General features: G+C 29.7%; 1 protein-coding gene across 1 annotated transcript; it reads left to right on the top strand.

The window, feature by feature from the left end:
* The first annotated feature begins 3,703 nt into the window (after window positions 1-3,703).
* Window positions 3,704-5,789, top strand: LOC126701477 (endochitinase PR4-like). Its single transcript, XM_050399595.1, has 2 exons — window positions 3,704-4,114; window positions 5,158-5,789. Exons 1-2 carry the CDS (start codon window positions 3,718-3,720, stop codon window positions 5,568-5,570), a joined length of 810 nt encoding a protein of 269 aa, XP_050255552.1. The 5' UTR covers window positions 3,704-3,717; the 3' UTR covers window positions 5,571-5,789.
* Window positions 5,790-14,547: the final 8,758 nt, after the last annotated feature.

Raw genomic sequence — 14,547 nt, forward strand, 5'->3', positions numbered from 1 at the left:
GTGGAGTCTAGATATTTTCTCATGAGGAACACCAAAAATTTTTCTCCTCAAAATAAGGAGAAAAAGGAGGAGAGAAAATGTGCAAGTGCACATGGATTGATTCGTCTGTGGATTTTGTTTTTTTGTTTTTTGTTTTTTTGTTTTGGGTCTAGTTGCTTTGTTTAAATGCATTATCTTATTGACGGTATATAAGAAGAAAAACTAGCTATGCTTTGGGCAAGTCAAAGTCGACAAAGACCTTGACCCTTAACCCACGCGCCGTTTACTTCTGTACGTTATACTTATGATCGTAGAAATTTCTTCTTCATTAAAGAAATAGATATTTCTCATCTTATGTTGCATTATAAATACATATCACAACCTAATTCTTAATCTCACACATTTTATATATTCCTCAAAACTTCATTAAGAAAATGGGTGCTAAAACTCAAAGGGTCTGCTAACTCTCATTATAGTTGGAATCCTAGCAGAAAATGTGAAGGGTGATTGTAGTTGTGCTGCAAACGAATGTTGCAGCAAATATATATATCATACAACGTATCTCCAAATGCCTGATTTCTACCCCTCTCACCATTTAGTTTCATAAATCAATGCCTAAGGATCAAACTTAGAGCTCTGATACTATAAATATTGTCACGCCCCGAATTTAGGTAAAAGTTAAGCATGTGACAACAATCACACACTTTTATAAAGTTTACACCCTACAAGTGTGAAAGGCATTCTTAACAATTAAAGAATTTATCCTCAATGAAAATTTCATTAATAAATTCAAAAAAATATCTTCAATAATGCAATTCTCAAAAGATCTCCAAAAGATATTCAACATCGTAAAGAAAATAAACTAAATCTTTGAGACTGAAGTCTGAACAAAAAGACAATATTAAACATAAAAGTCCAAATCTTATTCCAATGATTCCTAAATTTCACTCATATACGCACATCCCAGTGGAAGCCTAGAAGATGCTACTTTTCTTGATCAGAATCTGAAAGGGAAAAGAGGAGGATGAATTGACAACTCAATAAGTAACTAAAATCCTAATAAGTTGCATATATAAAAAAAAAATTATGTAAAATAATAAGTTGAACATAGATCAAATATTTTAATCTTACAAATATAGCATAGATGGATTTAAAAAAAAAAAATCCATATATCAAGCTATAATTTACAATAAGTATCAAAAAACACATAAGCAGTTTCAAGGACTTAAAATAGTTCAAATATTCAAACATAATTCTTATTCTTAACAATCTTTACGACTATGGTCACGCTATATCCCCGTAATTGGGCATCAGATTTAGATGAAACTAGTTCTGTGCTAATGTATATCCTCCATTAGCTGGGTCCAGAAACACGATAGGATTGTGATGCCCCAAATAGAACTAGTTTTAGTATCAATGAATGACCCCCATTAGCTGGATATCAGAATACCAATGAATAACTCCCATTGGCTGGGTATCAGAGTCAAAATATAGTCAGATTGGCTAAAATCATATATATCAAATCATAGTTCAAACAAAAATATATTTCATTCAAATACATACATACATATATATATATATATATATAATTATATATTCAGTAATCAAAATATATTTGTGATAATTCTTTATTTTTTACTTTAAATCAATGCAGCTAAAACAATAAATAAAATTATAACAATTATAAACAAATTTCAATAGCTAAAATACAGCCGTATAAGCAAAATAAAATCAATTAGGATAAGTTTACTTACCTCAGCTAGCTCACCACAAAATAACTTTTTCTTAACACTTTCTCTAAAATCCTTGAATATCACCTAAATAATTTTAAAACACGATTTACTTAATAAACAAATAATTTAAGAAAAACTTATAACAGTACCTTATCAGAAAAGAGATTACTAAAAATATCAAATAACAATCCACTGTTATCTCACACCCAAATTTCACCTAAAAGAGTGCCCTTAGGACATTTGTTAATAATCCATTTTAGGAAAATTTTGATATCACTTTTATAGAAAATAAAAAAAAACTGTTAAAATATTAATTTTTTTTTTTTTCCTATAAAAATTTTTTTAACTAGATTTTTAACCAATATTCTAAAGAAAGTCGTTAACATTTCCCTTTCTTTATATATATTACCATTTTTTTCTGCCACAACTAGTTAAGCCACAGAGATAAGACCATGGGGCATCTTCAATTACGTGTGTTCTTTTGTTTCCTTTTTATTTTTTTATAATTATAACTTGTCACACTTCATTGACTTTCCTATTCACTTTTACCAAAATCAATAAACAAATAATAATAATAATAAGAAGAAAGAAGGGAGTTGAGCACTGCTTTGTTTTTTTTTTTTTTTAACTCACGTGACTATATGTCAGACCTCAAAGCATGCCTAGACTACTAGGCTTTTGTATTTACCCCAATACCACTTCGGGTTCTGTCACATATGCTAAGAAGTCCACATGAGGTACTATTTATCAAATTAAACTGCAGAAAGCTGACCATTAAGCCTAAAAGTTTACAGCCACTATCCACGCTTAACGCGACAAAACTATAGAAAAACGAGAAAATTATTATGTTTGGAAAACATGTATTCTCTCCCTCATATGACGGTGGATCTCAAAATTTTACAGCCTCCATCAATGCTTAACGCGACAAAACCATAGAAAAAGGAGAAAATTATTATGTTTAGGAAATATGCATCCTTTCCCTCACATGTATGGGGTCCACTCTCATATAAGAGAGAGGATGCATGTTTCCAAAACATGTAATACTCTCTCAATTTTTACCATGATTTTGAGTGATATCACTCAGTTTTTATCATTGAATTTCCAAAATACGTGGTCCCACTGAAAAAATCTTGTTTGGTTTGATTTTTAGGTGATGTTTCCATCACTCAAAACTCAAAAATTTGAGTGATGGACGATGGAAATCAAAAACAGAATTTTCGTGTATTCAGTTTCTGAAATATGAGTTATGGTGGCAAAATGTAAGTTATGTGACCAAACAAGAATTTTGGAGTTTTTGAGATAAAGTGAGGTTTGGGTTATGAGTTATGGGTTTTGAGTTATGAGTATTGAGTTATGAAAACTGAGTTATGGCCAAACCAAACGAGCTCTAAATCACTGAACTTAGAAAAAAATCTGCAAGCACATCATCCAGTTTACCGAAAAATAAAACTAAACTTTTCTTCATTTGCATCATTAAAATTTTTGAATATTTAAATAGTTTTACTACTGGCCAAACTACCCACATAAAAAATATTCTAATTCTAAATAAAGTTTAGATTTGACAAGAAAGAGATTCTTAGGCTCTTACCTCAATTGTGTAGTCAAACCTTTTTTACCTTGAGTATTTTGGGTAGTTGTCTCTCTCAAAATATCTGTCATTATACACCGACTTAAATTAATTTATATATAACTAGGATTTCAACCTTATTTTTAAAAAACCCCCTTAGTAAAATTAATTGTAAAATTGACCCCACAAACAGATTTACTTAGATACCCCTCCCTTTAAATCTTTTTCTTTTTTTGTTTTTTCTCGGGTATTACACCTTGACCCTTAACTCACGCCCCGTTTACTGGACTCCCTACGTTATACTTCCTCATGATCGTAGAAATTTATTCTTCATTAAAGAAATAGATATTTCTCAACTTATGTTGCATTATAAATACATATCACAACCTAATTCTTGATCTCACACATTTTATATATTCCTCAAACATCATTAAGAAAATGGGTGCTCTTAGTTTACAAAATGGTCTGCTAACTCTCATTATAGTTGGAATCCTAGCAGCAAATGTGAAGGGTGATTGTAGTTGTGCTGCAAACGAATGTTGCAGCAAATATGACTTTTGTGGCACTACTGCTGAATACTGTGGCGAGGGGTGCAAATCAGGACCTTGTACCACAAAAACTAATGATGTTTCGGTCCCTGATATTGTGACAGAAGGCTTTTTCAATGGGATACTTAACCAGGCCCAAGGAGATTGTCCTGGAAAGAGCTTCTACACAAGAGCAGCATTTCTTGCTGCTCTTAATTCTTATAATCAGTTTGCCAAGTTTGGTTCTAGTGATGCTGGTAAACGTGAGATTGCAGCTTTCTTTGCCCATGTCACACATGAGACTGGAAGTAAGTTCTCTTGATCCCCTCTCTATCTCTCATTTTTTTTTTTTTTTTTTTCAGATCCTTATTTAGAAACATATGTGATATATAATATGCACACAACCATACCCAAAAGATATTTATGCTCTGTAATATTAATTTCTCTTTTCATAAGCAATTATGGCTATAGCGGTGTTTTTTGAAAACGCCGCCACAAAAATGCAACATTAGCCCTACTTTTTGTACGGCTATTCTATAGATAATATTTCCTCCTATTAATTTATTTTGGTAACTTGAATCTATAACTTTAGTTTTGATACCATTTGTCGTACCGTGAGTTATGCCATTTCACCTTAAAATTAGTTGATGATAAGAAAGACACACTCAAATCTTTTATAGTATTCAACATCACGTTCTGTGGGCTTGTTTTTAAAGTGATTGTTGGGATTCAAATTGTGGTCCCTCAACATATTCTATCACAAAAATAAGAGTATAAATGTAATGTTGTTTAGTTAATGTGATTTATCAAATTAAAAAGGCAACATTGGTTTTCCAAAGTTTCAAAATGAAAATAAGATGAAGATACAATTTTTTTTTTTGAACTTTACTTTTTATTATGTAGAACCGTATTTTTACTGTAATAAACAATTTAAGCAAAATAAGGGAATAAAAATAAATTATCTTTTTTTTTTTTTTTTATGAAAAAAAATATATCTTAAACAAACAATAGCTTTAAAACAGATAATTATATAGTTTTCATAATAAAATGGTGTGTATGACTATACATATAAAATCATAGAGATGCATATTTGTGTATAATTGTCATGTTTTTAAGTTGTTTATTTAGATGGCTTGAATTGATTGTTTATTTACTTAAAGTAATATAAATAATTTCATCAAAAAGAAATTACTGTAAACAAAATGAGGAAATTTTTAAGTTTGACCTAAAAAAATCAGCTAAAAAAAAGGAAAACCCAAAATTTTTACTTTTTTGGACTTTCCAAAGGCAAACACATTATTATTTGGAAGGACTTATCCCTGAGAGTTGAAGCAAAATGTTGTTTGGTCAGATTTATGCTATATAGAAGAAAGAGATGTTCCAACCACACAGAACTATTGTAACCCAGCCTACACTCAATTATATCGATGCAATCCTAGCAAACGTTACTTTGGCCGTGGACCACTTCAACTAACCTGGAATTACAATTATGGAGCGGCTGGAAATGAAAATCAGTTTGATGGACTAGGCTCTCCTGAAACTGTTGCCAATGATGCGACTATCTCGTTTAAGGCTGCCTTATGGTATTGGATGAACAGTGTTCACCAATCTGTTAGCCAAGGTTTTGGAGAAACAATTCGAGCTATTAATGGTCTTGCTGAATGTGATGGTCATGAGCCTGGTAAAGTTCAGTCTCGAATCCAGTATTACCAACAGTACTGTACTCAATTTGGTGTTGCACCTGGTGATAATCTTTCTTGCTAGTATATTTTTACTAACACTTTTTATTTTTCACCATGTTACAATTTTTTTCTTTAATTGTATCTGAATATTAGATCTATGTTTGAAATAAATGAAAATAATAAAAAGTTAGTTGGGTGCCAACTCGCTTAGATAATAAATTTTTTTTGTTCTCGTATGAGAACTTTGAATCAATCTTGCCTTGTCCAAGAGGAGTGTAAGGAATGAAAGAAAATTATTTTTTCCATTATGTAGTCGTTGGACCCTTCAATGGAATTCTTACATAAAAGGGTATCTCATTTTCTTGCACTACACATTCTTGGTCCATCTTTATATATATATAAATCATGGATAAAGTTTAAACTTTTTAACCTTTTAAAATCATGGGAGAATTTTCCGATTTCTCAATTCTTTGTTTGAGAGAGTTGAAATCTATGGCATTTGCTTCAGATGATTACTTTTTATCATCAGACCAAAATGCCAATTGATTTATGGTGTAAGTGTGTAGGCAAGGATTGATCTTAGATCTTGTACATTGGCATTGGTTTGTCGTGAGTGTACATGACCATGTTGAAGTAAAGGCTAGCCACATAAAAATGAGTGGATTGGGGATTTTTTTATTTTTTTTTTATTTTTATGCATCGTCAATAGTTCATTAGGGAGAATTGTAGTGAACTTGATATTGATGATGAAGGCCATAGCAGTATGATATTGATGATTAAGTTTGTGCTCTTATCAATCATTAACCACTATAATTCAGTTAAGTGTGTATAGTATAATGATTAATGGCCACTCTAATTTTAAAAAGTGTGTACAGTATTATGATCCATTTATTTATTTATTTATTTATTGTAGTGTATTATGACCCATTTAGAAATTACACTTTACCACCCTAAATTATACCTTATGTTTAAGAGAGAAAATGGCCATTGATACATTTTCTTATGTACTTGCTACCAAAAATTGAATTAAATGGGTCAGTTTATTTTTATTTTATTTTAAATAAATAAATATATATAGGGACTAATTTTATTAATTTTTTTAAATAAAATTATATTTTGCCACCCTAAATAATATCATTGATCATTTTATAAATAATGCTACAGTCACAAACATTTTTACAATATTTGTTAAAATTATTGAGGTAATAAACTCTTATTGGTTCATATCTAGGCCTATCACTTAAATTGATTTTTTACTTAGCAATAACCACTCATCACATTAGTAATTTGTAAAAGAAATTGTAAAAAGGTTTGTAATTGTAGCATTTTCCTCCTTTTATAGGCCATAAAAATATTTATAAATCAAAAATTTAAAACGAAATATACGAGTCCAAAAAATTAACCCAACAATAAAATTACCAATAACAAAGTTAAAACAAATTAAGCCTAATTCACCAATTTTTTCCAAAACAAACAACACGATGCTTACCCAGCAGAAGAAGCAAACATCAAAGAAAAAAAAAAAAAACCCACAGTTGCTAAGTGATAAGAATCAATTGATTCTTATTAGTTTTAAACCCTAATCCTCACTGACCCTTACTAACAGAATCCAACCATCCTAACTAACTTCTTTAGCTCTTGCCAAATAGCTGTTGTAACTAACTCTTATCACTAAGCAACAGCAGAACTGTCGAATGTAACCAGCAGCAAAACTGTCTCACTCCCCCTTATTTCTAAGTCGTGACTCTATCCTTGACTCAATGACTAAGGAACACACCACAAATCTATAAGATTAGTGTTGAGAGCGGTCAAAACTTGGATTAAGTTAAAAAATCAACTTAAACCTTATGTGCAAAGAGCTGAGTAATCCTTACAAGATTAGGTTCAAAGTTATATAGTACAAAAACATAGTGGCGTATCTCCCCCCACCCACCCCCCGAGTTTTGAAAAACTCCTCCAATAGTAGTAAAAAATAAAAATAAAAATAAAACCCTTAAAAATTAGGAAAAACTTAATCACAGCCCCCTAAGATTTTTGACAAAAAATACATATAGCAATTTCAGTTCTAAAAATCCAGCCCATTCTTTGGCCCATAAACAATTTTGCAAAAGAAAAACTCAAATCCCTTGTAAATTAGGACTCCAAAATCCCAATAAATATACAAAAACACAACCCAAACTTCCTAACCTCAAAGATACAAACTTCAGGAGGCTCACTACCGTTTGTTAAAAAAAAATAAAAAAATAATTGCTCTTACAGTCTTACGCCGCCAGCTGCAACCGAGCAAGTGGCCATGACAGCCACCAACAAATTAGCCCCACTCGACATTTACGCCACCTCCACAGCTCTGCCTCTGATACAACCTTTGGTGTAGTATGAGTTTAACACACTACAATACAATAAATATTTGTACTTTTAAGTTTGAAAAGTCAAGACATCACCACGTAAGTTATTAACCCAAAGAAGTAAATCAACAATATGTAATCCCTACTCAAATCATGCCCAAAACAACTAATAGTAATTAACCCAGAATAACATGCATCAAAAGATATGTTAAAACTGTAAAGGATAACAATTGTGAAAGGAAAACTGTACCTTACAAAATAAACAGTTTTTCTGCTTTTGTATCACGGACCGAGCATATTTTTTAGTAGAATATCTCCAGGTCTTTTCAACAATTCTTCCGCAATGCATAAATCATAGCAAACTTTTAAATCATGGGTTGTGAAGGTCGGATTACTTGTTTTAAGCTCCTTCTTGCACTTGTTCCTACATTTTTTTTTTTTTTTTTTATTTGATGTGCCTGCTTTAATAAAGGGTCATCATTTATATTACGAGGTTGGATCTTACGAACTTGGAACTTACTGTATTTCATATCAATGGGGTGTGGATAAGGAGAAAGACTAGAAAATTAAGGATTGTTGGCTAACACCACAACTTGAACAATGATTAACACTATCATCATCATCACATTAAGTACATTCCTAACTATTTTACCCATAACCACACTAACTCATTTGAAATTCTTTGTTACTTGGAACTATAGCGTGTGAAACCATAATATATAGAATCTAATATAACTAGTTAAAATTGATTTGTTTTTTTAAAAGCCCCTATGATCAAGCCTCAAAGACGTTTGTTTGGGAGATGGTGAAAATTTTAGTACAGTTTAGCCTATATTGGTTTAGCATAGGTCATTTACAATTATAAGTTTATTATAAGTATTTCAATTCGAAGAATTATTTAATAATAAGTGTGTCGTTTGGAAAAAGTTGACAGATGCATCAAGATAATTTATATTCTCCAAAGGATTTATACACACAATCCCTTGAAAGGTTATGCAAAAGGCATTTTCATTTGAGAAAAAAGTGATATGAAGAAACACATTAAATTAACTAAATTGGAACCCCATGGAAAAGAAATTTAAAAAGAAATTTAAAAAGATATGTCATATGGATCAAAATTTTAAATTGAAATCTCTCTCTCTCTCTCTCTCTCTCTCTCTCTCTGTATGTATATATATATATATATATATACTATTAATAAAAAGATTTCCTGTTTGGTTTTCAACATTTTGCGTACTAAAATACCCCCACACTAATTCTTAAACTCTCCAAAATACCCCTATCTTTAAGTTAAATAATTTTAAATTAAAAAAACACAAATTGGGTTAAAAAAAAGAATTTACTTTTTTTTTTTTTTTTTTTTTTTTGTTAATTACCACATTTTATTTTAACCCACGTACAAATAACTTTTAAAATAAAATCACATGCTTTTTCATTTATCTACTTTATCTGAATTACAAATTTTTATTTTAAATTCAAATTTTCAAAATTTTAACCCACGCACAAATAACTTTTAAAATAAAATCACATGCCTTTTCATTTATCTACTTTATCTGAATTACCAATTTTTATTTTAAATTCAAAACTACAAACTTTAAGCCCACGTACAAATAACTTTATTTTAAATCACATAGAGAAATATTCTAAAAAATTAGAATACTATCTTTATCTCACTTTTAAACATTATGACACTAAACCAAAAAAAAAAAAAAAAGGTTTTTGTTTTCAAAACAATATAAAAACAATTTTCAAAAAATTGAACTTGAAACTAGTTTTCAGATAATAATTTTTTACATTTTACGTGTTTGGTTCCCACTTTTAAGAACAATTTTCAAAATACTAAAAACAAAAATAATTTTTTGGGAGACTATTTCTATTTTTGAGATTTAAAAAAAATATTTACAAAAAGTAACGTGTAGAATCTGTAGATTACTTTTTTTTTTTTTTTTTTTTTGGGTAATGATAAGGGAATAGAGTTCATAATTTTTTTTTTTTTTAATGATAAGTTTCAAATTTGAAGTGTGAGAATTCTTTTTGTGATAAAAATAAACTCCTTAATTTAAGATATAAAAGAATTTGGACATTTATGTAGGGTCCACTATTTTCAATTTATTTACAACTATGTCATTAAAAACATTTTTTTGTATCCTGAAAATACCTCTTTAGCTATTTTCAAAATCCTGTTTTAAATCAGGAAAATGAGATATAGTTTTTTGAAAACTGTATTTAGAAAATATTAGCCAAACAATAAATTCAAGTGTGAAACCCACCATTTTATGGATTACAAAACAAAAAAATTATATTTAAATAATCTTACCAAACAACCCCTAATATAAATAAGCCATAAAAAACCTAATTATATATCTAACTAACTAACTATATATATATATATATATATATAATTAGAGAAAGAGAGAGTTTGAATGATTTTATATTTATAAGGCTTTTTTTATATAACTAAAAAAAATTCAAATTTATAAGTTTATGTATTTATTAATAGCCAAAGCTCTGAGAAAATCCAATTAGATTTCAATTGGATTCTCAATTTTCTGCCACGAGTCCCATTTAATTTTTAATTTTGTATCACGTAAATTATTGAGTGTAAAAATCAAAGAGTTCAAATCCAATTAGATTCTAAATTGGATTTCAATTGGAGTCCAATTTTCCGCTACATATCCATCCAATTTTTTTTAAATTTTTATGTCAAGTAAGTTATTGGGTACAAAAACTAAAGAGACTAAAATCAATTGTATATATATATATATATATATATATTGTTTGTTTAGACTTCTTAAAGCAGATTGTTTAACCTAATAAATTAGCTAAGTGATTACTTAGGGTAATTATGAGATCTAGGTTTAACAATGAAAGATCACATTATGCACAATAGCAAAAAAGTAAATAACACACATATATGATCACCTAGGAAAACTAGTGAAACGAACCATTTCAAGGTAAAAACCGAGGGAAGATTTGACCTAACTATCCTCAAGGTAAACAAATCTACTAATAGAGAATTGTAGTTTTTACAATAAGATTTAACTCTAAATCTATTGCTACCTCTAGCGTAGTAATTTGCTGACACGACCTCGTGCAACCTCCGAATCCACGGACTCTTCTCTTTTGGATTTGTAGCACACAAACTTCCACGCTTACGACTTTGAGATCCCACTCAAAGGTTTCAAATCACCACTTGTTGATCTTGCAACAACAACTAGATTCCACCAACACTTGATTGTAGATCTTGTTTCGGTAGATACTTATAGAGTTAGAAGGTACAGAACCTCTCTGATCTTACAGGAGTAACTCACAACTCTTCTAAGAGTCTTCAAAACGTAGTTAGAGTTTTCCTTTTATACTTAGGAATGTTGGACTAAAACCCTAAACGTTTTCGCGAGCTTGGGCCTGATTTAAAATTCTACAGAATCTGTTTTTCTACAATTTTCAATCAGTCAAATGTAATTTTTGATCGTCGAGCTTCACTAAAGTTGAATTATCTTTCCTGCAGCTTGAATGTTCTTGAGACTTGACTTGAATCACCTTAAGCAATGTCTAACACTTATTCTAGATATGATTTTGTTCTCGATTTGCAAACATAAACAAATTAGGACTCTAAACATTTAATTCTAAATCTTTAGAACCTAAAATATATATGTGTGTGTGTGTGAAGAGCCAAATAAGAGTTATAATTATTTTTTGTAAAGTGTGGTAGTAATTGTAAATATGTAATTATTTATTGCAAACCACGGTAGAGCTGTTTTACAAAAGTTATACCATTGACCATATATATAAACCAAAGGGAGAACAATAGTTGTGGTTTTTATTTATTTATTTACATGGCTAATTTCAAAGTATAGCATAGGACACTGTCCGCTGAACTATTTAACTTTTTCCAAAAAATTTAGGTTTCAATTTGCAAAATGTTTATAAATTGATGATGAAGTTATCGTTAAATCTGTAACATGTGCTTTTAACCCACTAATGATTCCACAACAAGGATAATGGTGAACTCATGTTATCCATTAAATGAATATGATATAAACTAGCCAATTTGGTTACTATTAAATGGGAAGGTCATCGTTTATTAGTATGATGATAACAAGAGTCAAACTGAATCCTGATCGTGATTATTCAATTATTTTGATAGTAAATTTCATGGTAGAGATACTGCTATGGATTTATCCCCTGTGTTGATGAAGAAGAAAGAACATAATTTTTTAATTATAGGATAAAATATAGAAAAAAAAAAGATCAAGTTTATATTATTTTATTAAATATTAAATCCTAAAATTAAAAATTCTGACCTTATGATATAGCTACAAATTAATGTGATAAAACTGCCAATAAATTTTATCCAAAAAAAAGTATTAAAAAAATATCATAAAAAATTACAATGAAATCCACGTACACTACATCTCCATTTTAGGTTCAAAGGGTAAGAAATATGGTGGAATTAATAGTATTTTGCATCCACCCCAATTTATACAAACAAATTGGGTAAATTATGAATTTGATTCTTAACTTTTAAGCTGTGTCAATTTTTTCTCTAACATTTTGTTATTGTGTCAGAATGATCCGTTAGGTTATGGATGGAAAATACTGACATAACTAAAGTCCAAATTAAAATATTATCTTTCATACTAGCCCTTGGGATCAAAATTAAAACCCTAAAACAATCGATATCCATATACCTAAGATGATAAGCCGGAAGAAAGGCATTAATTCCACCTTGCAGAATAAGAACATACTTCTATAAGTATCAGTGGCTGGACAAAATTAAAACCACCAGCTATATTATGGACCCAACACAGAAACAAGGTTAGTAAATTAACACAAAGACCCCATTATATTAGACAACAAAATGAGGACGACACAGAAATCTTCATGGACTCCACAAGTGCTCCTTCATTGATTAAAACTAGACATGGCAAAATGGGCAGGTCAGGTCAAGTCGTGCTCGGGTTGGGTCAATCGGATTGCGGGTCAAAACGGATCATTTTAATCGGGTTAAAAAGGGGGTTCGTGTTAATCGGGTTGCAGGTCGAGTCAAGTTGACCCGTATTTTTCACATGATTTTTTTTTTTTTTTTAATAAAGAAAAAATCATGTATTTGCTATTTGGAAAGTCATGCAATAAATTACTTGATGTAGATAGCATTACTTTGAATTCACCACTTATATCAATAATGAACTCAATTAAACTTATTAATACTTATTTAATAATTTGAAAATTATACAAATCCTAACATTGCTATCTAAAATAAAATAACACAAAAATAAATAAAACAAATACACAAGTTTTATTTTTTCACAATATATATCAACATCCCAAAATATAAACAAAATTACAAATGACTTATTGGATAACTCATTTGATAAGGAATAAAAACATATAAGAAATTTACAATCTTGAAAATTAATTTTATAATCTATTATCAATTGTGATTGGCATTCTATTTCAATTTGAGATATACATTAAAGTTTGATTATTTACTTATTTATATATGGTCTCTTTTATGAATATCACATCATTGTTAAGCAATACACACTTTAGAAATATCATAATTTATTTTGAAAAGCCGTTTATTTTGAAAATAAATTGTATAAAAAATAGGTCTAAGCATTCATAATTTATGCTAATTTGATACTTTGGCTTCACTATTTTCACACTTATGAATATTTTTCACACATGTCTACAATTTTAAATTTACGTTTTTAACTCTACTTTAACCAGATTATTTTGGCATGTACTTTGTTATTTGATATCTAAAAATCTTTACTCATTACAGAATACTCAATCATTCATCTTTCAATTAATTTGTATGCAGTTATGTAATTGTCTCAATTGTTTCCTTAAAACTCATAACAAATAATTAAACTAATATTGTCTTAATTTTATTATTATTTTTTACCAAAAAACAAAGTTTTAAAAAATTGTTCGGGTTCAGATCGAGTCGCGGGTCGAATCGGGTCAACCCGTTTTTGTTTCGGGTTAGAAAATTTTGACCCGTTTTGCCATGTCTAATAAAAACAAGCCCTTGTTCTTCTAAATACACAAATCTAATCTCATACAATTGATCTTAGCACTTAGGATCATCATGCACTCAATCTTCAATGTCGATGATCAATGTTGTTTGAGATAGATTGTTTTAGGGGTTTTGACTTTTGATCCCAATTTTTATTTTTATTTTTATTATTATTAAATTTTATGTTGATGTAGCAATACATGTGGCCCTTTATGTACTGTTTATGTAATGTACTGACACATTTAAATCGTTAGAAACCATAATCATACATAAAATATTGAATTATTTAATTAATTATACCATCCATATAATAAAAATAAAAGAAATTAAAAAAAAAACAATAAATCTTTAAATAAAGAAAAGATACAAGAAGTATGATAATGGGTCCTACAGCAACAGAAGGCTACACACTAGCCTCACAGTAGGACAAGTAGGAAAAGTTAACAAAAACAATAAAAACACCAAGGGCCATTCTCGATAACCCACTTCAACTGGCTTTCTAGTGAAAACTTGAATTGGAGAAGTCCTTCCCCCACTTCCACTATCTTCAGGTCGTTGCCCATTCGCCATACTGTTCAAAGCAAGTTCTTTGCCGCTCTAAGATTGACCGGTTTATCGCTCAAAAATCGTCCTAGAATGCTAAGGGAGCACTCTCCCAGCATTTCTTTGCGATGGTGCACTCATATCTT

The sequence above is a fragment of the Quercus robur genome, chromosome 10 (genome assembly GCF_932294415.1).
Source record: "Quercus robur chromosome 10, dhQueRobu3.1, whole genome shotgun sequence".
Taxonomy (NCBI): Eukaryota; Viridiplantae; Streptophyta; class Magnoliopsida; order Fagales; family Fagaceae; genus Quercus; species Quercus robur.

Excerpts from the sequence above, each read along its gene's own strand:
- LOC126701477 (XM_050399595.1), top strand. The coding sequence starts at position 3,718 with ATGGGTGCTCTTAGTTTACAAAATGGTCTGCTAACTCTCATTATAGTT. Across the intron at positions 4,115-5,157 it reads TGTCACACATGAGACTGGAA|ATTTATGCTATATAGAAGAA; the intron begins GTAAGTTCTCTT and ends TTGTTTGGTCAG.